At 46.4% G+C, this 27,799-nt stretch overlaps 1 protein-coding gene and 1 long non-coding RNA gene across 5 annotated transcripts; one reads left to right on the top strand and one right to left on the bottom strand.

The window, feature by feature from the left end:
* Positions 1 to 7: 7 nt before the first annotated feature.
* Positions 8 to 27,129, top strand: RSPH1 (radial spoke head component 1). 4 transcript variants are annotated; one of them, XM_055373642.2, is made up of 10 exons: positions 8 to 104; positions 2,348 to 2,445; positions 6,522 to 6,635; positions 6,738 to 6,843; positions 13,373 to 13,463; positions 14,030 to 14,165; positions 17,142 to 17,213; positions 22,352 to 22,505; positions 23,603 to 23,752; positions 26,745 to 27,129. In XM_055373642.2, the coding sequence occupies exons 2-10, from the start codon at positions 2,389 to 2,391 to the stop codon at positions 26,795 to 26,797; spliced, it is 933 nt and encodes a 310-aa protein (XP_055229617.1). In that variant the 5' UTR covers positions 8 to 104; positions 2,348 to 2,388; the 3' UTR covers positions 26,798 to 27,129. The 4 variants fall into 4 exon arrangements, with proteins under 4 accessions (XP_055229617.1, XP_063558755.1, XP_004062909.1 ...); XM_063702685.1 differs by lacking the exon at positions 8 to 104 and having other exon boundaries at positions 2,301 to 2,445; XM_004062861.3 differs by lacking the exons at positions 8 to 104; positions 2,348 to 2,445 and adding an exon at positions 3,228 to 3,463.
* LOC129529236 (uncharacterized) lies at positions 2,135 to 3,067 on the bottom strand. The gene is made up of 2 exons (XR_008674700.2): positions 2,652 to 3,067; positions 2,135 to 2,350 (listed from the first exon to the last, which is right to left on the bottom strand). It is a non-coding gene; the product is annotated as an uncharacterized lncRNA (long non-coding RNA).
* Positions 27,130 to 27,799: the final 670 nt, after the last annotated feature.

Here is a 27,799-nt window from a genome sequence, read left to right as displayed (position 1 = left end):
AATGGGAAGGCTTCGCGGGGGATGATGGGAGACCCCTGCCAGAGGAATATGGACAGCTCCTTTTGATTTTTAAGTAGTGAAAGAGGATTTCCTCTCATTTTCCAGTAAGGAAAAACCTCCTGATGATGTCCTCATCTTTCTGCCTCTCATCTCCCCACCACTCCCACGCCCCAGGAAAGGAGGAAGGTGGGCTGAGCAAGCATTTTGAGGGCCTTCAGAATTGGAAAGCGCTGCTTCTGGCATCACCAGGCATTTCCAGGTCACTGTGGGGTTAGGGGTCAGGGATCCTGGGGCTCTGAGTGAGGCATCGACTTGGCTTGATGAAGTCCTCCTGGGGCTTCCTGGGTGCACAGAGAGGTGCCCAGAGCTCCGACTGCCTCTTGGCAGCTGTGGCTCTCAGCTGGATCTGGGCTGGGATGCAGCTTCTTTCTGGAAGGAGGAATTTAGAATCCAGTCCAGGTGCTGCTGCAGGAGATGCCGGGAGGCCCATCCTGTTGTTCACCCCTTCTTGCCTTTGGTGTCAATTATTTGGATAATTGCTAAACCCACAGTGTGGTGAAATTACTATAGATTGACTGAAAGATTTGGGAGGGAAGACCCTGGCTAATTCGTATGGGATAGAAATCAAATTGTAAACCTTAGGATTTAATAGCTATAGCTAGACGTCTAGCTGCTAATGCTGTGATCCAGAACAGGGTTTGCTTAACCATGTGGTTTGCTTAAGCCAGTCTCTGGTGTTTGCAATCCAAGGCATTTGAACTAGTGGTCCTCTGCTTGGTACATGGTTTACAGTCGCTGCCAGAAAACTATAGTTATTTCTTTATATCAGAGATCTGGGAGGCAGTATAGTGATGGGCAACAATTGCTCTTGGGTCAGCTGGCTTGATTTGAATCCCACTAGCTGTATGATCTTGAGTAAGGATCTTAACTGCTGTCGACCAAAGTTAAGGCTGTTGAGGCAGAAATTGATAAAGGCTTATTGAAAGCCAAATTTGAAGATTGAATTGGGAAGACACACCAACAAAGTTGGGTGTGTTCCAAAGTCTGTTACAAGTTGCAGTGCTTTTATAAGAAAGTTGAAGAATGGGAAGGGGACTCCTCATATTGGAGTTGTCTTTTTTCATTGGAGGGACAATATAGAGGTTACAATCATTGGCTACAGATGACAACATACAGGCTAAAATGTTTTCTGCATATGCACAAGACAATCAGTGAAACGTCATGATTTAGAAACAAATCAGTATCCTTTTCAGTATCAGTAGTTTACGTATGAATTAGTACATCAACAGTCTGAGGAACTCATGATAAGATTTGAGAGATTCACAGTAAGATTATTTGCTCAAGTACAGGATGTAAAACATGAATCATAAGACCTTCTCCAGGTAGTTAAAATATAGTTTATTCTTTTAAGTGTAGGGATGCGTGACTTAACTCATGCCTGGCATGGCCTTAGGTCATGTTTGTAAGTTGGTATCTTACTGCCACAGGGTCCATTCTGTCAGTCTTATGATCTCTATTTTAGCACTAATGCTTGTTAGTTGTTGTGTCTAAACTGCACAAGGGTATTAGTGAGGCATGTTCGACCTCCCTTCCCATCATGGCTGAGAACTCAGTTTTTAAGGTTTCTGGGGCCCTCTTGGCCAAGAGGGGGTCCATTCAGTTGGCTGTGGTGGGGCTTAGGAGGTTATTTTTAGTTTATACCCCCCTATAACTCCCTTTCCTTAGATGTTCAATGGAGGAATGATAGTGAGGATTTAATAAGATAACTCATATAAAATTCTTAAAACAGTGCCCACACAGAGTGTCGGAACTTAGTAAACATTGGTTACTGTCATTGTTAGGACAAATTTGAAAGATACATTTCTGACATTTTAAATGTAAAAAACGAGTATTTATTTGCATATACTTATGTTACCATTCTAGATTTCTAACATTTAAAATGCTTCTGGCATTTTATTATAAAAATAGGACATGCTTAATTGTAGTAACTGGGTAACTGCCAATATGTAGAGAAGAAAATAATAATCATCTGTTATCCCTAACTCCCCACTTTTCCCCATAAGAAAAGCTGTTAAATTTTGGTGTTTACAACATTTTTATCTTTGCATCTAAAAAACGACATAATTTTGGAATCTTGTGTGTTGTTGTAACTTGTGTATTTATTCAGTAAGTAATATATTTGGGCCTGATGATGGGTTATGGTTGTAACCTTTCATATTAGCATTGGGAAGAATCTCTAGGGGATGTGTGCTCTGGAAGATCAGCAGCTTATTCACCGCGTGGATTTGGCTTCTGGGATTCTCCCATCAAGACCGAATCCTATAGTTATTCAGTCACTCCTCCCCAGCTCCTGCAGCAACAACAAATAACACAGCTTTGCAGTCTGGGATGATGGCAGAGGAAATGGGAGATCGTGAGGGGCCTTCGGCAGGCGGAGTGCGTCAGGTAAAGCAGATTTCCAAGCCTGCACGTGTACATGCGTGTGCGTCTGTGATTGTGTGTGTGTGTGACAGTGGAGGGGAGCCAGGAGCGAGAGGAGAGGACAGGCGATCGTAGGGGACACCTGAGAGTCAGAGGCCCGAGGGGGCTGGGACTCATGTCGAGGTCGGGTAAGGATGTAAAACCCGGACGGACATCAGTGTAGGCCGCACCTGCTGAGAGGCCAGAGCTGCCTCGAGAGTGAAGTTGTTTACAGACAAGAGAAGAGATCTTGGCGGACACATCACAGCTAGCCGCGAATCCCGAAGGGTCAGCAGAGCCTAGAAAGGTAAGTGGGGGTGGGCAGCACCCCCGGAGGGGCCTGCGAGGCCTGGGGGCGGAAGGGAGCGGGCAGTGCCCGCACTGGGCAGGGGTGAAACCCTCTCGAGAGTTGGCCCGGACGCGTTTCCCGCGTCCTTCCTCTTGAGGGCCCAGTACCCAGGTACTGGGTACCTGGGTACGCCTCGTTGTGGCGTCACAGAATAGCCGACTAAAGTGATGGATTTCAGGGGCCAGCGACGGCGAGGTCCAGGTCAGAGAGCCGGTGGGCAGCCAGGCACAGAACCCGCTCAGGCCCTGCCCAGTCCCCGCCCCCTCCCTTCCCGAGCAGTGATTGGCCGAGGCGGCCCCTCGTTGCTATGACGGCACCCGAGTGCTGCCACTGGCTCCACCTCGTCCCTTCCGCCCCGCCCCTCCGTATTCCCGGGCGGTGATTGGTCGAGGTGCCCTTCCCGTTGCTATGACAGTACGCAAAGGCTGCCAGTGGCTCCTCCCGCTTCGTCCGCGTCGCCTGTCCCCGCTCCCCATCTTCCGGGCTGGGAGGGAGGCGGGACCGGCCGCGTCTCCATGGCGACGCTGGACGCGGCGGTGGAGGCGGTTGCTACCCACCTGCTAGAGGTGCTGCGGCTGTGATCCAGGCTGGGGCGAGACCATGTCGGACCTGGGCTCGGAGGAGTTGGAGGAGGAGGGAGAGAATGATATTGGGGTGAGAGCTCCTGGTGAGAAGGGGCTTCCCAGGGTGCGCAGCGGCGGGGGAACCTCGAGGTTGGGTTTGGAGAGTGAGGAGGCGCAGAAACCAGAGGTCTGAGCCACAGCTCCCCAGGATCGCCGGCAGGGACGAAGGCCACGCCAGACACACCTGCGTGCGTCCTGGAAGTTGATGGTGAAAAGTGAAACGCTGTGACGTCTGGTTACCACATGCCGCCTCGTTCTTCCCCCACCCCCATCCTGCCTCCCATTAAAGGCAAAGATTTCCCAGCAGAAGGCTTTGGAAGTTTCCTCCTCCCTGTGTTAATTCCCATCGAGGCAGTTTTCTTGGATGAGCAGATCATCCCACGCTGCCATACTGCCCTTGAATAAGTCATTTCTGTAGCTGAGATTTGCTCCCCCGGCATTTAGATGCATGGAGGATAGTTGCTTCCTGGCAGCCTCCAAGGAATGCTGAGGAGGCCCTGGGCTCAGGAGAGGGTTCCTGAAGATATTACCTTATAGGCGTATCCTCACATGTGCTTTCTTCAGTCCCCATCTGAACTGACCCAGGTCTTTGGAGTTATTTCCTGAGTTAGGCAGCAGAGAGGAGAAAGAGGGCACATCCAGCCTGTGAGCTGGGTTCTGTGTGGGAATATTTCTATCACCCAGAGAGTAGTTCCTCCCTACTCCAGAGAGTGACCTCTCCGTGGCTGACAGGTAGGGAACCTCAGCCACTATGGTCTGCATGCACAGTACAGAGTTGAGGTACTTTCAGAATTAACTGAAAAATCTAGCGACTCTGCAGTGGTGCTGTCAGTGCCTGCCCAGACCTTTTTGCTAGCTCTGGGCACTCATCTCCCAGCTTCCGCCTGATTTGCTACTCAAGCTGTCACCTCTGTGCACTGGAACTACCTGCCCAGTATGGAGAGCCAGAAGTGCCTGAAATTCACATCCGGCCAGACAGCCAGTAGCTAGTGCAAGAAGCAGGACAAAGTCTGCAGTGCAATTGATGCCCCCAGAGTCCCTGTTGGATTAGGCCAAGTCTGGGACTTCACCTGCAAAGGCATCCTTCCTTAGCTGCCTGCCCTTTCATGTCTACTTCCCTGCCCTCTTTACTACTTTCTCCCAGGAGAGCACTTAAAAAAATCAGGCCAGGCGCAGTGGCTCACACCTGTAATCCCAGCAGTTTGGGAGGCCGAGGTGGGCAGATTGCCTGAGCTCAGGAGTTTGAGACCAGCCTGGGCAACACGGTGAAACCCTGTCTCTACTAAAATACAAAAAATTAGCCGGGCATGGTGGCGGGCACCTGTAATCCCACCTACTTGGGAGGCTGAGACAGGAGAATGGCTTGAACCCGGGAGGCAGAGGTTGCAGTGAGCCGAGATCACGCCACTGCACTCCAGCCTGGGCAACAGAGCGACTCTGTCTCAAAAAAAAAAAAAAAAAAAATCACTTGTTCAGGGTCTGCTTCTAGGTGAACCCAACCTGCAACACTTGACTATCAAGCTTTCTAGTTTGTCTCCTCAAATGGCCCCACTGATTTGTAACTTTTTAGTGCCTATAATTTTTAGGTTCAGATCACATTTGGGGTCATTTTAAAGGATTTCTGTCTTATTCAGCCACCCCAGCGGCTCAGTGTTGGGTGTATTGGGAAGCGTCTTGGATGGAAGGAGGGGACTTTTGTACATTTTGATGTAAACTAACCCTGAAACAAATCTGTAAGGTCGCAGATTTTTACCTTATATTCTAGGCAGGAATTAGTGGTCCAAACAGTGCTAGAAAAGGGCAAGAATTGCACAGACGTTTATTTCTGAAGTCCTCAAAGTAGTGTGTCAGTACTTGTGTTATAATTAGTCTATATACATCCAATTCAATTTCTTAATTTTAATTTTTAATAAATTTTATTATGTATATTTAAGAAATACAGTGTGATGTTATGAGATACCCATGTTAAATCATTACTGGATGCTTTCAGCATTTTATTATTTACTATATTCACTCTATACCCATGTATTAGGTGCTAAGGAACGTTTATTTTCTGAAGGACAGGAAAATTGCAAGCTTTGATCACATTTTTTATTGATTTACTTTTAAGATAGATACATAATTGAGCAGGCATGGTGGCTCATACCTGTAATTCCAGCACTTTGGGAGGCCAAGGATCGCTTGAGTCCAGGAGTTTGAGACCAGCCAGGGCAATATAGTGAGACCTTGTCTCTACAAAAAAATTTTAAAATTAGCTGGGAATGGTGGTGCATGCCTATAGTCTCAGCTACTCAGGAGTCTGAGGTGGGAGGATCACTGGAGCCTGGGAGGCGGAGGTTGCAGAGAGCTGAGATTGTGCCACTGCACTCTAGCCTTGGCAACAGAGTGAGGCCCTGTCTCAAAAACAAAAACGAACCACAGATAGATACATAATTATTGCAGCATTGGGTCATGAGTGTTTGAACCTTAAGTCTCTTGCTAGGGGTTTTAAAAATAAGATAAACTTAATCGGCAAGGGAGCCCTGTGTACTCCTCAGTGCCCTCCAACCTGTCCCTTCCATCGGAAATTCCTTGCAGGGCAAAGGTCTCTTCAGGCCACACCCCGCCCCAGGGATCATTTGAGGGAAGAGTTGCTTCTCTCTGGGCATTTGCCTTTGAAATGCTGGATTACTGAAGGAAGCAAACGGGGAGGTATTTGTGTGGACTTGAACTGTTCTATCCACATGTGCTATTTCAAGCATGTTCCTACTAAGAACACAGCTTAGAGTATCTAGCATTTTTCACAAATTGGTTAACCTTGCTTACAGGGTAAAGGATTATCACAATGAATTGCAAGCTCTGTGTTGGAGGGAGGGAATGAGGCTTCCGCCCTGGACATGTGCTGGGGTGTGGCCTTGGACCAGTGCCTCATCTAGCCCAGGCGTGGTTACCTACCTCAACTTTAAGGTGGGAAAGGTGGGACAATTGAGTATAGTGTCGGGGGTTTAGCATAGTGGGGTGACTCAAGGGTATGATATTTACAAAATGCTTAGCACCTGGTTAGCGCTTAATGAATGGTAGCTGTAATTGTGTCAATTTTCATTACCCAGGAATATGAGGGGGGTCGGAATGAGGCAGGCGAAAGGCACGGACGTGGGAGGGCACGGCTACCCAACGGGGACACCTACGAAGGGAGCTACGAATTCGGTAAAAGACATGGCCAGGTCAGAACCGTTGACTTGACTGGATGGTTTTCTCTATTTAATACTCTGTTAGCAAATGCTACATTCAACAATGATATGAATGATATAATCAATGTGTTTCAGGGGATCTACAAATTTAAAAATGGTGCTCGATATATCGGAGAATATGTTAGAAATAAAAAGCACGGTCAAGGCACTTTTATATATCCAGATGGATCCAGATATGAAGGTAAAATGTTATCACTAAGCAGATTTTCGTGTTACAGAAGTTTGTTTTTCTTTCTTTATGACTGAACTTGTCTGTGAATACTGACATGTATGAGAAAGCTTAAAGTTCTCCAGTTACTCATTCAACGAACACAGATCGTGTTACTATATTCACAGTGTTGATGCAGAAATATGAAAGCCTTGTAATTAATTAACTCACTAATGAATCTGTAGTGGGAAATCTGTCCCTATGGCCAGCATGTCCATGTCCTGGGAGCAGACAAAAGGGAGGCTGCTGAGTGGACGCAGGCCTCGCAGCTGGTGGACCCACGGCTTCAGCTGCTCTGCGGCATTCATCTTCCTGAACCTGTCTTTGCATTTTCCATTTCTGACCAACCCTGCCATCTGACGGATGTGTTATTTCTTCAGATCGAGTGTTTCCTTACATCAGGGCTACCTGTCTGGGAGTCTTCCTGCCTTGTTAAACTGACTTTTCCTACCTGTGCCATAATTCCTTACAGGCCAATGTTATGTTTGAGGAGGATTCTTTTCCCTTTATTTCCAAGAGCCTCCCTGCCGCCCCTTGTGCCATTGTCACCTGGTGTGACCACAACATTAGTGATATCCCAAACCTGGGCAGGGGGACCGGCAGGGAGTGTTTTGTGAGTCTTCAGAAAGTGTATATAAAATTCTGTGTTCTGGGCTTTTTGTTTTTTCCCTAGGAAGAAAGAAATTGTCTAGTTTTCTTCAGATTTCCAAAAAGATCTGTGACCCTAACCTTGGACTCTGGTGACAATAGGTGTGAGCTTGCATAGGTGACTTCACATCTCCTTGCCTCAGTTTCTCATCTGTAGCATGAAGATTCAATGGATAAATACAGGGAGACACCTGCAACCTTGCCTGATCCATAGTGAGCACTCAGTAACTGGGGCTAGGACCGTGATGTACCACTTGTGACAGCATCACTTCTTAGTGAAGAGGACATATTCTTACAAAGTGCGAGCTATAGTTGCTTGCTTTGCTCCTAGATAAAATAAGAACCAGTAGGTGGTTCTTATTTTAATAGATGTCAGTGATGATTCTGTCCAATTCTGAGACCAAGATGGAGGGTTTTAATACCATCCCTGTTAGATAGAAATTGTTTTGTTTTGTTTCATAAATCCCAGAAGGCTTGCTCTATAAGAAGCACCATCTGCTTTTTAAATCAACTTTAAACAATTTAATTTGGGGCTTAATTTAATTCTTTCCAAATCCTTATGCACCTAATCTCATTCTTGTCACTTTTGATTTTAGTGTAGATGTTGATACAATTTGAACAACACACACACACACGAAGATATTTAGGATAAGGGATTTAAGGAATTTTGAATATGAAGGTTAAAAATGGGCAACTGTTTCTCTGACACCAAATGCATGGATTTTCCATGCTATGTACTTCTCCAGTCTTCTGTGAACACCAACTGAGTTTCCAATGATGCAACTCCATTCTGACACCACCCAGAGTTAGCACAGACCCCACAGGTTAAGGGCTCAGTTTCCAAGCCTGCCCCACTTCAGATGTCAACCTCAAGTTGTGGATCCCGAGGGTACCCACACTTCTACCTGACTCGGCTACAAATTGGGGGTTCCTACAACACCCTACTCAGGTTTGATATGTGCCATAGCGGCTCATAGGACTCAGGAAAACACTTTACTCAGGTTTACTGTAAAGGATATTATAAAGAATATGGATGAACAGCCAGATGCAGAGGTACACAGGGCAAGGCCTGGAAGGTTCCCAAGCACAGGAGCTTCTGTCCTTGTGGAGGTGGAGTGCACCACCCTCCTGGCACATGATATGTTTATCACCCCAGAAGCTCAACAAATCTTGCTCAAGAGTTTTTACAGAGCTTAATCTCTGGCCCCTTCCTTCTTCTTTACCAGGGTTGGTGGGTAGGGCTGGAGGTTCCATCCTTCTTATCACTTGGTCTTTCTGGTGTTCAGTCCCATCTTGAGGCCATCCTGGGCCTCATTTGCATAAGTTCAGGTGTGGTCAAAAGAGTCTCATTTTGAATAACAAAAACATTTCTATCAGTCAGGAAATGTCAAGGGTTTTAGGAGCTCTGTGCTGGGAACCATGAATAAAGACCAATATTTCTTATTATGCCACACTAACATATAAAGCTCTTCTGGTAACAGTTGGGATTTTTGATTCTCCAGATGGCTTTGTATCTTAAAGGGTGCGAGATTTAACCACTACCCAGAGATTTCTTCTCTGACAAAAGCTTAAATAAGTGTCTTACTTCATGAAGGCAGCAATGGAAACTGAGGTCAGAAGTTATAATATTAATTATAACATAGTAAGCCAATACTCTTCCGATCACAAAATCTCAGTTAATGTATGGCTGAGTGATTCATAACAGTGTATCTTGGCTGGCTGCCATCACAATGGGCCAGAATGGTTTTGCGCAGGGCAGTGTGTTCAACGTCAGGACCCTGTGGCATAAAGTCCAGTACCCTACCTGTCTCCCAGATGGTCACACAAGTCCAATTAGGGAGTCCAGGAACCAGCAGAAGCTACAGTGCTGCAGGAGAGGAGTGGGGAGACAGTCCTGGGTGGCGGGTGACTTGGACACAGGCAGGAAGGCCGAGGTTTTTAGGGGTAGTGGGGGATGAGATGGAGGGGAGGGTGGGTGCCAGATGTTGGGGAGGCCTGGACCCCATGTACTGATGCTGAGGGTTGGGGGTGTAGGGCCAACTGAGGACTCTGAGGTTAAAGGGGAGAAAGAGCATCGCTTTTCCCTGCTGGCCTTGTTGCCTGTCAAACAGAACTCATCAAAACAAAGAAGTTTAAGAATGACATTGTGGAGAAACAAGAATGATATGATAACTTGAACCTGGGTTTTTTGGAAGCCCCCGAATGGCAGGAGCTGGAAAAAATGAGCACTTGACTGTTGGAATGCTTGTGGAAAAGAGAGCATGGTGTTAGACAGACTCCAATTTTCATTTCAGTCTTGCTACCCACCAGCTGTGGGACCTTGGGAAGTGCATGCAGTCTCTCCGCTTTTCAGGTTCTGCATCTGTAAAACCATATTTCAGTGATTACACATACCAAATGCTGTGGCAAGTGCATGGAACCCTGCCCAGGGTCTGACACCGAGTGTTTCCCCATAAGTGTGGGCTCCTTCTCTCCTGTGTTTGGCTGACCCAGCAGTTTAGGGAGCCAACTTGGCAAGACCATGGGCCAGCATGGCAAACCAGTGACCAACCAGCATTTGAGGTGGGAGGAGCATCTTGGAGAGCTTCTCATTTTAAATTGTCTTCAATCCCAAGTGCCAGACAAACTGCTCTACCCAAGGAGCACCTGCTCCACACCAACCAACTGACCCACCAACCAGCCAATCAAACAGCCAACCAATCAACCAACCAGCCAACTGACTAGCCAACCAAGCAACCAATCAACCAACCAATTAACCAACCAACTGTCTAACCAACCAACCAATTAGCCAACCAACCAATTAGCCAACCAGCCAACCAACCAACCAACCAACCAGCCAACCAGCCAACCAAACAGCTAACCAATCAACAAACCAGTCAACTGACTAGCCAACCAACCAAACAACCAATGAACCAGCCAACCAAACAGCCAACCAATCAACCAACCAGCCAACTGACTAGCCAACCAAGCAACCAATCAACCAACCAATTAACCAACCAACTGTCTAACCAACCAACCAATTAGCCAACCAACCAATTAGCCAACCAGCCAACCAACCAACCAACCAACCAGCCAACCAGCCAACCAAACAGCTAACCAATCAACAAACCAGTCAACTGACTAGCCAACCAACCAAACAACCAATGAACCAGCCAACCAAACAGCCAACCAATCAAAAAACCAGCCAACTGACTAGCCAACCACCCAGCCAACCAGTTAACCAATCTACCAGCCAGCCAACCAACCAACCAATCGGTTAGCCAACTAACCAACCAGCCAACCAGCCAACCAACCAACCAAACAGTTAACCAACCAATCAACCAACCAACTGGGAGTTACTCCTGAAAAGAAATATAGTTGGAAAAAACCTCAGTTGACAAGCTCAAGAATGATCAGAAAGTATAGGATTGGGGTAGAAAGACTTTAAAAAAAAATTAAGTGCAAATTTAAAGCCACAATAATAAAGTTCACAAATGTCACTCACCTCAAAAAAGGAAACTTGACTTATAGCTGTTAGAGATGTGCCTCAGCAGGTGACTTTTCTCTGAATTACCTTCTCTATTTGTGCAGGGTCCCTGTGGTGGCATTACAAAATGCTGGGCAGAGCCTCTTAACAGGTTTTTTAAGTAGATTGGGACTTTAAAAAATTTTGCTCACCGTCTTCTTGGTGCAAAATGTAGTGTCTTTTGCAATTTAACTGTTCTCTTTTATTTTTGAAATTTTTCTGCAAAATATGTAATATATTTTTCTCACCATGACACCCTGGAGACCCTCTGACATGGCCAAGAGAGGAGGAATGTAATAATTTTGTCATGATGTTTTGTTGGGAAGAAACCAAATGATGTACCTGTTTCAGCTGAGGTCTCTATGCCCCAGGGCTGTGCTGGAACCCCCTCATAGCAGCTCACAAAAACCCATTCTGTGCATCTCTTCCCAGCTCCATGTGTAGCTTGAAATTGGCCGTGGTGTGAGTATTTACACCACAGAACCTGGCAAATGCTACAAATCCAGGCACATCACTGCCCCTTAAGACCCAGACAAATCCCTCTAGGTATTTGCACATCCTCATGGTTAATTTAGGTTCAGTGACCTGAAGTATTTTTTACTGAATTATCTCAATTTGGGGATCTTCATCTCTCTTGTTCACGTTGTTCCTGTCACACATCACATCATGGGACCTAGTCCTCTTCCTTAATTGTTAGCAGTTGCCACCTTCCCTCTCTCCATGAATTTTTGGTAAGCCTGCTCTTTTCTGAATGACTTACCCACTTTTTGAAATTGTGCCATGCAGCTTTTTGTGCTGCCTTCCCTGTCCTCGGCTGCTGCTCAGGTGCCAACCTTCCATCCTCAGGCTGGTGCTGGCGCCCTGGGGACATGCACTGTCCTTTGTACAGCTCTTCGTTCATCTCACAAAGTGCCCAGGACATTGTAGGTGCTGAGTAAATACTGGGATGATTGAGGAAATAAATATGTAGAAGTTCCTTCTGTAGATAAATTTTGGGGTTATTCACATAAAGAAATATTACTTGAATAATTAGCATTTTCTTAGCCTATTGGGTATTCTTTATCTTCATGTGGAAGTGGGTCCAGTTTTTGCATAAGCCAGAAGCTTATGTAAGTTTTGAGAACCTCTTTTAAAAAAAGAAAATATAAAGTTGGTATAAAAGTGAATTTTCATTTGTAATGATAAATCAAAATAAGTTAAAAATTTAAAAATACCGCAAACATCACAGAATCTAAGTAGCGTGAGTTTTAATGTCTGACATACTTCTAGAATAGCTTTTCTCTACCTTTGTTAGCTAATACTCTTTGAATGCTTCTCTATATGACAACCATTTTGTAATGTTTTCTATAGAGAGAATAGAAATATAATTCCTTCTTTTCTCTTTGATCAACAAATTGATCAATATTTGCTTTTTATTATTCATAGTCTCAAAACATATCATTTAGCTTAATGACTTGGTGTAATATGCACGTTTTCAAGAGCTGTCACCTTTGGGAGACCTCTATTAAGTTTCTTTCCTAAGTGAGCTGTAAGATTTGAGGACATTTTGAGTTTTCTAGTGCAGGGATTCATACTGTGGTTGACAAAAGTAGTTTGCAGTTGTCCACATCATGGAGTGGTATTATGAATTTTATGATATCCTTGCCAATTTCAGTACTGCCTACCAAGCCTATAAGGACTTAGCAGAAGCCGTATGGAGGTGAGGAGGTGAGGGAAGAGTTCAAACAGAGGCATGGCACCAGCGGATGGAGCTGGTGTGCAGCTGGGGTTAGGGTGGCATGTTGGAGTCAGATGATTGGGTGGGAGATAGACTGAAATGCTGCCAGGTGGCTGAGGATAGATGGTCAAGCCCTGGAGTTGTTGCTGGATCTCTAAACATTTGCAAGGTAAATGAAGTGTGGTGTTAGGATCACTGGCAATGGGTCAGACAACCTTGGTTTGTCTCCCTCCTCGTTGCATCTTCGTGGTGCCTCTGACTAACCTGTGAAATGTGCTTGTCAGTACATGCGGGTGGCTGTGGTCCACATCCATACACCTCACTCTGTACCCCGTGAACTCCTGACTCAGCCCTCTCTTAGCCCACTGTCCACCGTGGCTCAGCACCTATGCCATCTGGCACAAAAGGAAGGGGTGGAGGGATGTCAGAGTGGAAACAGACAGCAGCCTTGGTCGGTGCTGTTAAAAATCTCTCTTCTGCGGCATTTCCTGAGCAGAAGGGGCCTGTGTGTGCATGGGCTTCATTTGCTTCACATCACATCTGCCTCTGCCATGGTTAACAATTTGAAGACATGGTACAGGGCATCGATCCCTTCTTCTCACCTGGGCTTGCCTTTGTGTTGTTCCTTTCAGGAGAGTGGGCAAATGACCTGAGGCACGGCCATGGCGTATACTACTACATCAATAATGACACCTACACTGGAGAGTGGTTTGCTCATCAAAGGTTCGGTTTCTATCTTGAGTCTTAACGGGATTTGCTTATGTAATGAGAACATGATGTCTGCAGATTGTTTACACTTACTGAGGAACACAATCATAATAAAAGCCCAGTTACCAACTCTGCCAGGCAGGTCCAATCTTTCTATGGCTTTGAGGCAAGGATGCCTTTCTGTGCAAGTGTAGACTCAAGTATCTGACATCTGCACCTCAGTTGGGGCAGAGCACGTGAGTCTTTCACCCAAGAGTCCCAGGGAGTGGAGGGCACAGAAGAGCCACTGGGGGACCTGAGCCACAGCTCCCACTAGCTCTGCCTCTTCCCTGGGGAAAGCAGCTGACACACAGGAGGCTTGCCTCTGTCCAGCTGGCCTGTCCTCTGTGCCTCTGGCAATGTCCTGTGCTTGGGGCACACTGAGCAAGGGGCACCTTCTGACTGGACACAGATATAGAAGCTACATCGCTTGTGAGCCTGCAACAGCCTGGGCCTCCCTCAATGTCAATGTCTGTGTTTTAAACCTGGGAGATTTTTCACTGTGCTGGAACGAAATACCATGTTCCCCTTGTCTTAACCAGGCATGGGCAAGGCACCTATTTATACGCGGAGACGGGCAGTAAGTATGTTGGCACCTGGGTGAATGGACAGCAGGAGGGCACGGCCGAGCTCATTCACCTGAACCACAGGTACCAGGGCAAGTTCTTGAACAAAAATGTAAGTCCATGGGAAGTGACATTTGCCAATGAAGTACAAAATAACCCCCTCTGGCAGCCTGTGCAAATGTGTGACCAGAGAATACCAAAAACTCAGAGAAAACTGAGTCCGGCCTATTCAAATGTGGGGAACAGAACAGCTGTGCCATTCTCTGAGCCTCTGGTACCCACAGAGCACAGAATTGGGGGGAGGGAGGGATTGGCCCGTTTCTCTGGGTCTCAGTACAAATTCCCACTGTCTTTCAGCCGGGACCTGTTGCATTGTTATATAACACGAGAGGGCATCTGAACCTCTTGTGTGTATTCCTTCTCATGGGTAAATCAGATACCAAATATCTATTTCCTGCAATTGAGCATAGAGGTGTTTGGGTTTTGTTTCCCTGGAAGGGGAGGTGCGACATCCCTGGGGAGGAAGACCCCCAGCTCCCTCCTCATGCTACAGGCCAGCCTGCATGCTCCTAGTTGTGGTGGGAATTAAGGCTGCCAAGGGCCTGGCCCTGGGTCTGGAGGCTTGCCAGCTTCTAGCACCCACGGTGGGCCGTTTCTGTTTGGAAAACTCGGTGGTTCCTCTTGCCCTTATTGTACAGGAAAACCTTGAATAATTCAGAAGCTAATACTCAGGCCATTGTGGTAGCTTTGATCAGGGGTTGAGCAGAAACTTTCCCTGAAGAGAGAATTTGCGGAGCAAATTGATGGTGTTAGAAGTTGACAGAGGGAATGTTTAGCTGATACAATGAAGTCTCTTCAGACTCTCTTAGAACCCAGTTTTCATTTACATATAATTCATGCCCTAACCACAGATTTTACTTTTAGTCTTCATCAAAACAGCACATTCCCCTCAAACCCACACATTGTTTATACAATTCCCAGCAAACTTTCTGTGGGTCTTTTTGGAGGAGATGGGAAGGTGATTGCAGAGGAAGAGAATTTGATGAAAATGAATCTGGAAGAATCAATCAACTTGTCCAGCCTAAACCAGTCTGAAAAATCAGGGTAAAAATGGAGGCTTTGTTTTGCTAGTTAGTAAAAAACTTTAAATTATACAAATAATACACAAGTACATTCCAGTTGTAAAGCATTTAAATACTAGGATCCTGCCCCACCACCCTGGGCCCAATCCTTCCACACTATTTCTGTGTGTCATGTAAGCATATTCTAATACAGTCATCTGACACAGAATTATTGTTTGGGGGTTTTAATTACATAATTAGGATCATACTGTGTCAGGATACAAAAATATACATAAAGGTACATCTTTGTCATTTTGCACATTTGGGACGATTATGTAGGTTAGATAATGGAATTGTGAAACCTTTGAGGATTGGCATTTAGAATCACAATCGGTAGTGCCCATTTTCCTAAAAAGTGGTGTCAGTTTATACTCTTGCCAATAGAATATGAGTCTCTTTATCATATATTCTCATCGACATTGGATATTCTCAGTCTTTAATGTTGTTTTTGTTCTTTTCCAATCTTATGGGTAAAAAATGTCATCTCATTGTTTTAATGTGTACTTCCCTGATTACTAGTGAGGTCAAACATCTTGTCACACGTTTATTGCTGGTTTGTGTTTCTTCTTCAGAAAATTCCCTGTGCATGTCCTTGTGGACAAGTTATCAATACTACAAAACTTCAATAATTAAAACAGTGTGATACCAGGATACACACACACACACGCACACACACACACACACCAATGAAGAAAATTAGAAAGTCTAGAGACAGTTCTCAGTATATAAAATAATTTCACACACAATAAGGATGTCAAATTAACAAAGGGATGATGGGAGGAGTCAAGACATAGTGCTAGGAACACTTGATAATTATTTGGGAGGAAAATAATAGTTTTGCCTTCACACAGATGAAGATACTTTCTAGAAGAAGTAAAGATTTAAATGTATCCTAGGAAATACAGAAAAAAAATGTAGATGAATGTTAACCTTGAAATGAGGAAAGAGAACTTTCTAAACAGAAATAGAAAGGAAAAACCAATAGGTTTAGCTTTATAAAAATAACTTCTTATAGATTAGAAAATGCTGTAAAGAAAATCTAAGAGATGACTGTTAAATGGGGAGAGACTATTTGCAACATTTAATATATAAAGTGTTTTATCAATCAATGTGATTTAAATGGCTAAAAATCTTGAAAAAAATGCAGGCTTACTAATAACTGAAATGAAGTGAATTAAAATTGTGAGACCCCGTTGTTTTATATAAAAAAACATGTAAAAATAGAACATTTGTACACTCCTAAAATCAGGAGTTTGAGGATCTGGGACTCTTAAGTGCAGTTATGGGAATGAAACGATTAGAGCCTCATCTAATCAAAACACATGTATGCTTTTGTCCAGAAATTCTGAGAATTTAAGGATGGTATCAAAAGCGTACATAAAGTTTTAACTCAGAGTATATTTGCTGGAGTGTTCTTTGTAAAAAAAAAAAAAAAAAATCAGTATCCCAAATACCAACAATAGTAACTGAGTAAAATAGGTTGCAATCCATAGATGAAATAAAATACCAGGTGGCAACTGTTATTAGGAAAGAATATTTGTAAATACGGGAAGTAGTTCATGCCATATTTCTCGGTAAAAATAGAGTATGAGTTAGTATGTATAATTATGATCAGATTTTTATTTAACCATGTATACTAGAAGCAAAGTTACAAAGAGTGCATCAAAATATTAGTAGTAGTTCCATCTGTAGCTATTTTGCCTATGGATACTGATTCACTGAGGTTTTCTGAAAATGAATACATCACTTTTATAAAAAAGTAAAATGTGGTTAAAGTTTCCAAAAGTAAACAAAACAGGGCATATAAGTTCCAATCCCATCAGCCACGAGTTCACAAAAGCATTCCTTAATCCACGTTACACTTTACCCAATTTGGTGATTTGAGGTGGGTATTGTGGTGGTGACATTTGTATTTTGTATTTTCTGCTGGGTGTTGACACTTAAGAATGGTTTCTCTTTGCTCGTAGCCTGTTGGCCCTGGAAAGTATGTATTTGATGTTGGATGTGAACAGCATGGTGAATATCGTTTAACAGATACGGTAAGTTGCGGAGCATGTAGGGTTTTGTTACATTAACGGGAAGTAGCTGCTCAAAAATATTGATCCTGCAAGGTTGGAGGTGATTTGCCTAAAAGTTATGCCAACTCCTAGGCACTTTCACATTTTCATTTTCCTTATTTGCACGTGTTAGTACAGAACTAAATTGCCAGAAGCAAACAATATCATTTCCCATTTATTGCAGAACTCTAAACTTTGTTGATAGATACCGTTTTTGTTGATAGAAACTAATCCTGGCGGGGCACAATGGCTCACGCCTGTAATCCCAGCACTTTGGGAGGCCGAAGCGGTGGATTGCTTTAGGTCAGGAGTTTGAGACCAGACTGGCCAACATGATGAATCCCTGTCTCCACTAAAAATACAAAAATTAGCTGGGCATGGTGGCACATGCCTGTAATCCCAGCTACTCAGGAGGCTGAGGCAGGAGAATCGCGTAAACCTGGGCGGCGGAGTTTGCAGTGAGCCAAGATCACGCCACCGCACTCCAGCCTGGGCGACAGAGTGAGACTCTGTCTCAAAAACAAACAACCAACAAATAAAAAACTAATCCTGAGTGGGAGGGTTCTAGACAGTGTTAGGTCCTGCAAGTGAAAACTGAATCTGTAACTGGTGTTGCCACAGTTTGTCCAGTGACTGTTAGCTTGTCCGGTGTGCAGCATGCTCCTCTGAACGTGCCGTTGGTAAGTCTTTCTCTCGTTTTTTCCTTTCTAATATCTAACATTAATATTAACACTACGTTGACATTTCCTGGTTAATAGTAAAGCTAGTCAGCTAATATTGCCGTTATAAGGCATCAAGATGCGTATGTGTGTTGAGGTGGGAATATATGTGTTCCTATTCCTCTCATTATTAATGTCTGACCAATCCCTCTAGATAATTAGCAATTCAGTAACATTTCCTGACCCTGGTACTGGTTTTGATCCTTTTGACTTATTTGTTTAGCTGAGGTCATTCTCACTGTAAGAAGTTTTGAGTTTTAAGAAGGAGCGTGGAATCACGCTTTTGTTTGTTTTTTGGTCTCTGAAGTTGTTGAGGTGTCCCCTCCTAGTGAGTTAAGAATATATTATTGTACACAAACTCTCCCATATCTGCATACTTTCTTTCTGAAGAAAGCCGGGGAACGGCTTGTTTGGGTCTACCATCACATCAATGCCCTTTCAACCTGGGTTAGTCCTTTTTGTGCTGCTATAAAGGAATTCCTGAAGCTGGGTAGATTATAAAGAAGAGAGGTTTATTTGGTTCACAGTTCTGCAGGCTGTACAAGAAGCATGGCACCCACAACTGCCTGACCTCTGGTGAGGTCTCAGGAAGCTTCCACTCATGATGGAAGGTGAACGGGAGCTGGCACTATAGCTCAAAAGAGGAGGAAAAGAGGGGAGGAGGTGCCAGGTATATATATATATTTTTAACAACCAGCTCTCGTGTGAACTAATAGAGGCAGAACTCACTCATCACCACAGGGAAGGCACCAAACCATTCATGAGGGATCTGCCCCTGTGACCCAAACACCTCCTACCAGGCCCCACCTCCAACCCCGGGGGTCACATTTCAACATGCGATTTGAAGGGGACAAACACCCAAACTATGTCACAACCTGAGCCAAGTCACCTCGTCAAGCCCTTGGCATCACCCAGAGGCCCTGCTTTAAACTGACTCCTCGTCACCTTGGGCTCAGGTGTGAGGCTGTGGAAAGCTACCCTTGGTCACAGGAGGTAGAAGCCACACTGTGGGGAGCTTGGAAGGCTGCGGGAGATCCTGCGCATGAGGGCCTGTCCCGCACCTGCTCCGTGCCACCCATTGCTGTCTCTACCTAATGCTCCATCCTTTCACCCCAAGGGCCCTGGCCTTGAATCCTAAGTCTAAACTCATCACCAATTTTTCAGTTCAGTGCTCTTCAATGCTCTCCAGACAGGTGTTTTTTTTTTTTTTTTTGAGATGGAGTTTCACTCTTGTTGCCCAGGCTGGAGTGCAATGGCGTGATCTCGGCTCGCCGCAAACTCCGCCTCCCGGGTTCAAGCGATTCTCCTGTCTCAGCCTCCCGAGTAGCTGGGATTACAGGGATGTGCCACCATGCCCAGCTAATTTTGTATTTTTAGTAGAGACGGGGTTTCTCCATGTTGGTCAAGCTGGTCTCAAACTTTCGAACTCAGATGATCCACTGCCTCAGCCTCCCAAAGTGGTGGGACTATAGGCGTAAGCCACTGCGCCCAGCCCTCCAGACAGTCTTTTAACTTTTCTCATTTTTCTTCCTAGAGTTGGTTAGATTCTAAAACCAAAGGGAGTCTTTGAATCTTTATCCCTTAACCTCCCATGATCGAGTGACTGTCCATGCTCCGTTGCTGCCTCCCGAGTGGCCACAGTCTGGACATCCCCAGGGCTCTCGGCCCTGACCTCAGCCACCCTCTTTTCCTGATTCCCGCTCCTGTGATGTTCTACTTTCTGCACATCACTCTGGCCACAGTTATTTAGTTTCCCCAAACAGCCCGTGGTTGCTCATGGTCCGCCTTCTTGGCTGACCAGAATCCTGTGTGGCCTCACAGTGATCTGTCTTCTTTGCCTCTTCTCCTGCTTTGCTCCAGCTAAAAGGAACCACTGGCTAGGGGCAGGTCCCTAGAAAACCAGAAAATGAAATGGCCAAAATGCTTGATTTTGTTGCTAAGTATGAGGCCCTACCTCCTCTGAGCATGGATTCTTCATGGACCGCAGGGTGCTCTAGTCTGGGTGGAAGGCAGCTTCCTATAAGTCACCTGCATCTAACCAAACATAGAGGAATTTGATATACTGTCCTCCCCCGAGGTTCCACTCCATTTATGTGTGTGTGTGTGTGTGTGTGTGTGTGTAACCTCCTACACACATAGTCAGAAGTCTAAGAAAGACAGTCAGCTTTAGGATTTGATTGTGACAGGGAGGTATTTAGTATTTTGCTGGGATTTTCATGGGGTTGGACACCTCTCATCTGTTCCCTGAAGGAACCTATTGGTTAAATTGATATATTGTCAGCACTGGTAATAACTGTTTAGGGTTACTGGTGATTGAGCAAGTTTTTACATTTGTGTAGTGATAAAAATAAAGCCCATCTTATTAAGTGCTTTGCAGCTTTAGACTCTGCTGGAAAAACTTCCTAGAAGTCAGTATTTCAGGATGATGAGAAGAAGGTAGAAGGAGCATCAGTAACATCTAAGGGAGAATTACTGATGTAAGCCCCAAGTCCTGTTGCTGTTTAGGAAAAACCACCCATGAAATAATGCAGCAACAACCTGAGGGCTTTGTGGAAGGCCTCCCACTGTGCTGTGGGGATGGATTAGGATGGTGGTGGAACAGAAGAGCCTCTGTGTTCTCTTTCCCTAGTAAGGGGAATGTATCCCTTCTAGAGTAGGGCTTGCCAAGCTGCAGCCCACGGCTCACTCCCTGTTTCTTTTTAAATTATGGTTTTATATGTACGTTTATAGAGTTTGAAATTTGCCATTTTAAAGCATGCTTTCAGTGGCATTCAGTACGTTCAGTGTTGTGCAACTCTGAGAACGATGCATTTCTGGAGCTTGTCCGTTATCCCAGACAGAAACTCTGTACCTATTAAGCAACAACTCCCCATTCGACCTCCCCCAGCCCCTGATAGCTTTTAATCTACTTTCTTTCTCTATGAATTTGCCTATTCTAGATGTTGCATATAAATGAATTCATTCTGTATTTGTCCTTTTGTGTCTGGCTTCTTTCATTGAGCACGACGTTTTCAAGGTTCTTGCTTATCCATTCGTCTGTTGATGGACAATTGAGTTGCTTCCACATTTTAGCTATTATGAATAATGCTGCAATGAACATTGGTGTGCAAGCATCTGGTCGAATCTCTGTTTTCAGTTCCTTTGGTTATATACCGAGGAGTGGAATTGCTGGGTCGTATGGTGATGCTGTTTCGCTTTTTGAAGAACTGCCAAATGTTTTCTACAGTAGCTGCAGCATTTTATATTCCCACCAGCAATGTGAGAGGGTTCCACCTCTTGGTTTTATACATAAAGTGGAGTGCAGTTCCCAAACTAGTGCTGTCAGCTTCACCTGGGAATCTGTTAGGAATGCAGCTTATTGGACGCTATCCCAGACCTGCCGAATCTGAAACTCTGGGGGTGGGGCTAGCAATCTGTCTTTTAATGCTTTCTGGGTGATTCTGGTCTAAGTCAAGTTTGAGGACCCTGTCCTGCAGCATTGGTGTCACCCTTCATGGGTGGCCATACTCGAACACTCTGAGACCAAAAGAGAGAGTAATTGATTTCCCAGTGACTCAGTGGAAGAGGCAGGTGTCTGCCCCTCTCTGTCATCAGTATTATCACCTACGTGGCAGCGAAGTGTTCCATAGTCATAGTGCTGATGCTCAGATCTTTGGAATTTTGTGATAGTCACAAAACTGAGAAGTAGGCAAATATGCTTGGCAAAATTGGCACGTGTTGGCTGCTCACCATTGTCGGAATTGTACATTTTTTATTACAAAGTGTTCCACGTTCAGACTTGATGAACTCTCATTCTGCTTTCCTTGAATTTTATTTTTCCCCATAATCCTTGACACTAGAGCTTTCGCGTTTATGCACATCCATATCATGTGGACATCTTAGGAACTTCTTAGGCCTAAGCCTAAAACAAATGGCTGTTTCTTTTATTATTTATATAAAGAATAATATAAATAATTATGTTTCTACTAAGCTCAATAGACATATAATTATCGAATACACGATTTTTTATATTAGACTTGCAAAATGTGGCCGAACAATTGAAAAGACCACTTACTCCTGGTCACTCAGTTCTGGCCACTTAGTCCTGGCCATGTCTTAGCTATTGCAGGCGACTGCGACATGCTCATCTGAAAGCCTTTTGTGGCACCCATTATAAAGCTCGCTGGCCCAGCATTGCTCTGGAGACCTTATTCCTCACCCTGGCTCTTTCAAGATCTGTTCTCAACCCTGAGATTATACCATGGATAGTCGGCAACTAGTCTGATTCCTGAGTGACGTCCTAAAAAGGCTGAAACACAAGCCAACCTGTCTTTCAAAACTTGTCCTTCCTCCCTCACTTTTAATATTCCAGACCAAGATGACACAAATGTTGGTAAATGTACATTTTTGCACTTAAAATAGGAAAGAGGAGAAGAGGAAGAGGAGGAAGAATTAGTAACTGTTGTTCCAAAATGGAAAGCTACCAAAATCACTGAATTGGCCCTGTGGACACCAACTCTCCCCAAAAAGCCGACCTCTACGGATGGACCTGGCCAAGACGCTCCAGGAGCTGAGAGTGTGGGGCACCCCCGGGCTGTGGGGTGGAGGGGGCAGAGGGTGTAGGGCACCCCCGGGCTGTGGAGTGGAGGGGTCAGAGGGTGTGGGGCATCCCCGGGCTGTGGGGTGGAGGGGGCAGAGGGTGTGGGGCACCCCCGGGCTATGGGACAGAGGGTGTGGGGCATCCCCAGGCTGTGGGATGGAGGGTGTGGGGCGCCTTTGGGCTGTGGGAGTTGTGGACATCCTGTTTTCAGGCCAGGTGTGGTTGGACTCTCTGAAACTCAGATGCTGGGTCAGTTGAGTGTGCGGGATGTTATTAGGGAGAGCCTTTGGGATTGGAGGACACTCCCGGAGAGCGGAGGGGAGACGAAAGAAACAGGGTTGATTGGACAGAGGCGGAGGTGTGGCCTCCACAACCTTGCTTCATTCCATGGGGAGCACTGTGGCGTCTCGGGGACCTTTATCCGCTCACCTAGGTCAGTGAGTGAATGTGGGTGTGACACCGGGCTGGCACTGACAGCAGCTGAGGGGACAGCCCTTCCCTGAAGAAGGGTCTGCGTGGCGCCTCCATGTCCAACCCAGTGGTCTTTCTGGAAGTCCTTAATGTGCTGGGGAAAGTTGAAGGTGGCTACCCCGGGTGAGATCCCTTCCATGGCAAGCGGAGGAAAGCCAACTCCGATTGGCCTCCGTGAAAGAATACTCATGCTGCTAAGAATTTCTTGGCTCACGTGACTGGGAAGCTCCGGGACAGCTCCCAGAATGGCTGGGCAGCCTCTGCCCTCTGTCCCAGCTCTCCTCTGTGCTGGCTCCTCTCACTGGCACTCTCAGGAACCCCAGGGGACTTCTCTTTCTCAAGAGTCTCATCAACACCCTCAGGAATGAAAGTTATCAGACTACCTGCTCCCATCCCCGAGCCACTGACTACAGTGGGGCCTGGGCTGCTCCCCTGGCCAGGCCTGGGCTGGGCTGGGTGGATGTTGAGATGGGGAACACGAGGTGCTGCCAGTGGGAGTGGGAGGGTGGGGGCACGGCAGCCCAGGGGACAGCTGCCCTGCACAGGTCTGCAGGCTCCATTGTTCCCAGGAACTCAGGCTTCTGACTTGTGTTTTATCTCAGGTGCAGGAGAACCCGGGGAGGAGGCCCAAGCTCTGCTGGAGGGCTTCGAGGGTGAGATGGACATGAGGCCTGGAGATGAAGATGCAGACATCCTCCGGGAAGAGAGCCGGGAGTATGACCAGGAGGAGTTCCGCTATGACATGGATGAGGGTGAGGTCCCTGCGCAGGGAAGTGGGGCGAGGGCCCGCACTTAGGGGCCACGAACAGTGGGATTCCCCTTCCCTCCACCAAGGCCTGCCTTCAGCTGGGCCCCAGGGACTCGGGGAAGGCTTAGGGGGCCCCCTGTGAGCACTCACTGGAGCCATCTCAGAACGTTGCTCCCTGGCAGGCCCTCCTGCAAGCCTGGCTGCAGTGGGAGGGGCCTGGGTGTGCAGCGGTGCCCATGCTCGTTGTCACACGACGACCGCCCCCAGGCTGGAGAGCCCTGTCAGACATGCAGAGCCTGGCTTTCTTCTGTTGTGTGATTTTTTTTTTTTTTTGAGATGGAGTCTTGCTGTGTCACCCAGGCTGGAGTACAGTGGTGCGATCTTGGCTCACTACAACCTCCACCTTACTGGTTCAAGCAATTCCCCTGCCTCAGCATCCCAAGTAGCTGGGATTACAGGTGCATGCCACCATGCCCGGCTAATTTTTTTGTATTTTTAGTAGAGATGGGTTTTCACCGTGTTGGACAGACTGGTCTCAAACTCCTGACCTCACACAGTACGCCCGCGTTGGCCTCCCAAAGTGCTGGGATTTGCATGATTTTTAGCAGGGCTGACTAACGGGAGTATGGTTTCAGACTAGTGGTGTCGGGAACTAGCTCTTTTTCAATGGGTTTGGATGTAAGATTAATCTAGAAACTTCTGCCTCTGCCAGCTCATAGGGCAGGGATTTGACCTCAGTTCTGACTGACTGAAGCCTCAGGTTCCTGGAATCTTTAAAAATCTTTCCCCAAGTGCTTGTGGGCACTTGCAGAAAGCCCAGAGAGAGGACTCTCGTCCCTTAACGCACTTTTCACATCTGACTGAAAGAGGGTGTCGTGGTTGTGAGGGAAACGGCCATCTGGGAACAGCCTGGGCACGGCGGCCTCAGGCACGGGGTCTGCAGTCCCATTCCACTTAGTTTGTCTCTGTTGTAAATTAAGAATATACTTCCCATTCCTTTGAAAATAATACCTGAAATAATGAAATCACATAAATCAGTTTTCTCTTAGATGCTTGAGGCATGCATGGACTTTCATGATCGGTAATTCCCCTGAGCGCTGTAGTGATGCACCCAGTGACGCAGTGCTGAGGTGGGACGTGGGGTCAGGTGGAAACCTGGCTTTACAAGTGAGCATGGTCTCTGCTTCTCTGACTTGCACAGGGAGGGTGGATAGAGTGAGCCCTGGTAGGTAGGGAGTCCACAGGATTCTATTAGGACTGAGTGGCTAGAGTATGCATGGTGTTACAGCAGCATCCAGCTGTGCCCACAGATGTCAGTCCTTAGTCACTGTGGAGCAGGGCTGGAGGGGGAGACACTGGGTTTGATAGGCAGTGTGGGAGTGAGGGGCTGGGCTCTTGCCCTCTAGCGCCTAATGGGAAGCTGGAATAAAGGAATCAGTGAGTTCCCTGCAGTGACAGGGACGTGTTACCATGTACCCAGGAGAGGTGATGACTCACCTGGGGCAGGACCAGGAAACTCCGGGTTAGCTGGGAGGGAGGTGGCAAGGAATGGGTGAAACCGGGAAGGAAATTCCAGGCAGAGAGCAGAGTCTGACAGCAGAAGAGTGTGGGGGTGGGGAGGTGGCCCCTTTCCCTTGGAACCGGATGGCCTTTGAACTTGATCCTGAGCCCGGTGGGCGGGACCTCTGGGGGCTGTGGGGATTGCCTGTATCAGGCTTGCTCTCTGAGCTTCTCTGGGGCAATGAGGATGGGTGCCCTGGAGCCAGGCAAGGCAGGAGGCCCCAGAAACTTGGTGGGGGAGATAACAGAGGGGATGGAGCAGGAGGAATCCTGAAAACCGGACTGGGAGAGATGGGGCCGAGTGGACGATGCCCAGTACCAGCGGGCGTCTGAGACTGTGGGTTCATGCACCAGCCTTGGACAGAGGGAACACCCCCTTAACTCAGTGGTTTTGGGGCTCCAGGGGACATTTGGCAATGTCTGGAGACTTGGGAGGCTGGTGAGGGAGGTGCTGCTGGCATCTTCCTGGGTGGAGGCTGGGGATGGTGCTGAATACCCTGCAGGGCACAGGACAGCCCCCAGCAAAGGGTCACCCAGGCCACAGTGTCAGGAGGGCCCTAAGTGAAAAGGGAGTAATACAAAATGGGCTTAGTCGGCAGAACATTTATCAAAATAATGCAAGTTCAGCATGTATTCATCATGAATCCCACATTATATTGCAGATTTACCCTGCTTATTTCTTCTTTAATATACCCAACAGTGAAAGTTATAGAGTTTAATTAATAATAAAAAATAACTCTACCTTTCACAAAACATTTAAATATAGCATCTTATAAGAATGTGGCAAATTTCTGCCTTTTTTTTTTTTTTTTTTTTAAGATGGAGTCTTGCTCTGTCACTCAGGCTGGAGTGCAATGGCGTGACCTCGGCTCACTGAAACCTCTGCCACTGGGTTCAAGCGATTCTCTTGCCTCAGCCTCCCAAGTAACTGGGTTGACAGGCATGCACCACCATGCCCAGCTAATTTTTGTATTTTTAGTAGAGACAGGGTTTCACCATGTTGGCCGGGCTGGTCTCGAACTCCTGACCTCAAGTGATCTGCCTGCCTTGGCCTCCCAAAGTCCTGGGATTACAGGCATGAGCCACTGCACCCGGCCTGCTTTTCTTTTAAATTAATAGCCAAGCAATTACATGTTTTAGCCACAAAGCTGGCTGTTTTGGACAGGTGTGCAGGCATAAGAGAATTACTGATGTTACATGGATAGTCTTGTCTTAGCATTTACTTTGAGTGTGTATTTTGCTTATTTTATTTCTGGTACCAAATGGAAAAACTGTTGAAGTGCGTATGAGATAAAATTTAACATTCCATTTTTGACTGATGAATGCTTAATGGTTATAACAATTTTTTTTTGGCAAAAGTTCTGTTAGTGAATAAAGACTTTAAAAATAGAACGAAGTAAATATGAGATATACTCATGTTTCTCTTTTCTTTTCAGGAAACATTAATTCTGAAGAAGAAGAAACTAGACAGTCAGACCTCCAGGACTAAGATGAAGTGAGCCGAGAGGAGATCGTATCATAAGAATGCTTCTGTCATTAGCCGGGTGCGGTGCTGCGTGTATCTAGTTCCAGCTACTTGAGAGGCTGAGGCAGGAGGATTGCTTGAGTCTGGAAAGTGGCAGTTGCAGTGAGCTGAGATCACGCCACTGCACTCCAGCCTGGGTGACACAGCAAGACCCTGTCTCAAAAAATAAACAAAAACAAAATGCTTCTGTCAGTTAACAATCTTTATTAGAGGGTTTTTAGTCTTTCTTTCTCAGCTGTGTGTTAAGTTGGTTGACAAATGCAAATAAACCTCTTTATTATCCTTTCTTTCTGAAATAGCCTCTGCTTCAAGTTCTGTAAACTGAAGGTTACCACGTGGTTTTGCCATGGTTTTTCAGTGGCGTCTTCTCGTTGGATAGAGAAAACTGTAACTCTGCGGGAGACGGTGAATGGAAGTTTGGCTTCTGGCTGAGCTGGGAGAGTAATTCTGTACCGAAACCCCTCTCTCAGATTTCCCACAAGGGAGGTAGGAAGCACTTGGAACATAAGGATTGCTGTGTGCAATGCTCCTCGAATGCAGTGTGATGGGTACACGGCCGGCTTGGGTAGGAGACCTCCCGCTGCCCCGCAGGGTTCCCTCCCACTCCTTCGCCTCTCCATGTGGAGCCCAGGCCCACTGTGGGGGGCCCTGCAGGTGGCTGGGGAGAAGGGCTGCCCGCAGGCCAGGCTTTGGCCTGTTTTGCACACGCTTCGGTTTCTTAGTGTGCTGGAGGCTGCCACCTGCACCTCATTCTTATTTCTTGAGGACTGTCTCAGACTCTGCCTCTCCTTTCTCTCCCCAATGCCAGGCCACCCCCTTGTTCCTGGGCAGGTAAGCGAGGACCTCCCAGGGGAGCCCGGCTCCCCATCGTGCGTGGCTCTCATGGCTCTGCTTCATGTATCCTCCCCTCCCCTGGGTTACTCAGAGGGCAAGTGTCTTCAGTTCACCCCAAAATGTCCTTTAGAG

Source organism: Gorilla gorilla, chromosome 22 (assembly GCF_029281585.2).
Source record: "Gorilla gorilla gorilla isolate KB3781 chromosome 22, NHGRI_mGorGor1-v2.1_pri, whole genome shotgun sequence".
Classification (NCBI taxonomy): Eukaryota; Metazoa; Chordata; class Mammalia; order Primates; family Hominidae; genus Gorilla; species Gorilla gorilla.
The sequence above is the reverse complement of the archived record's forward strand: the minus strand, read 5'-3'. Positions and strand labels throughout refer to the sequence as shown.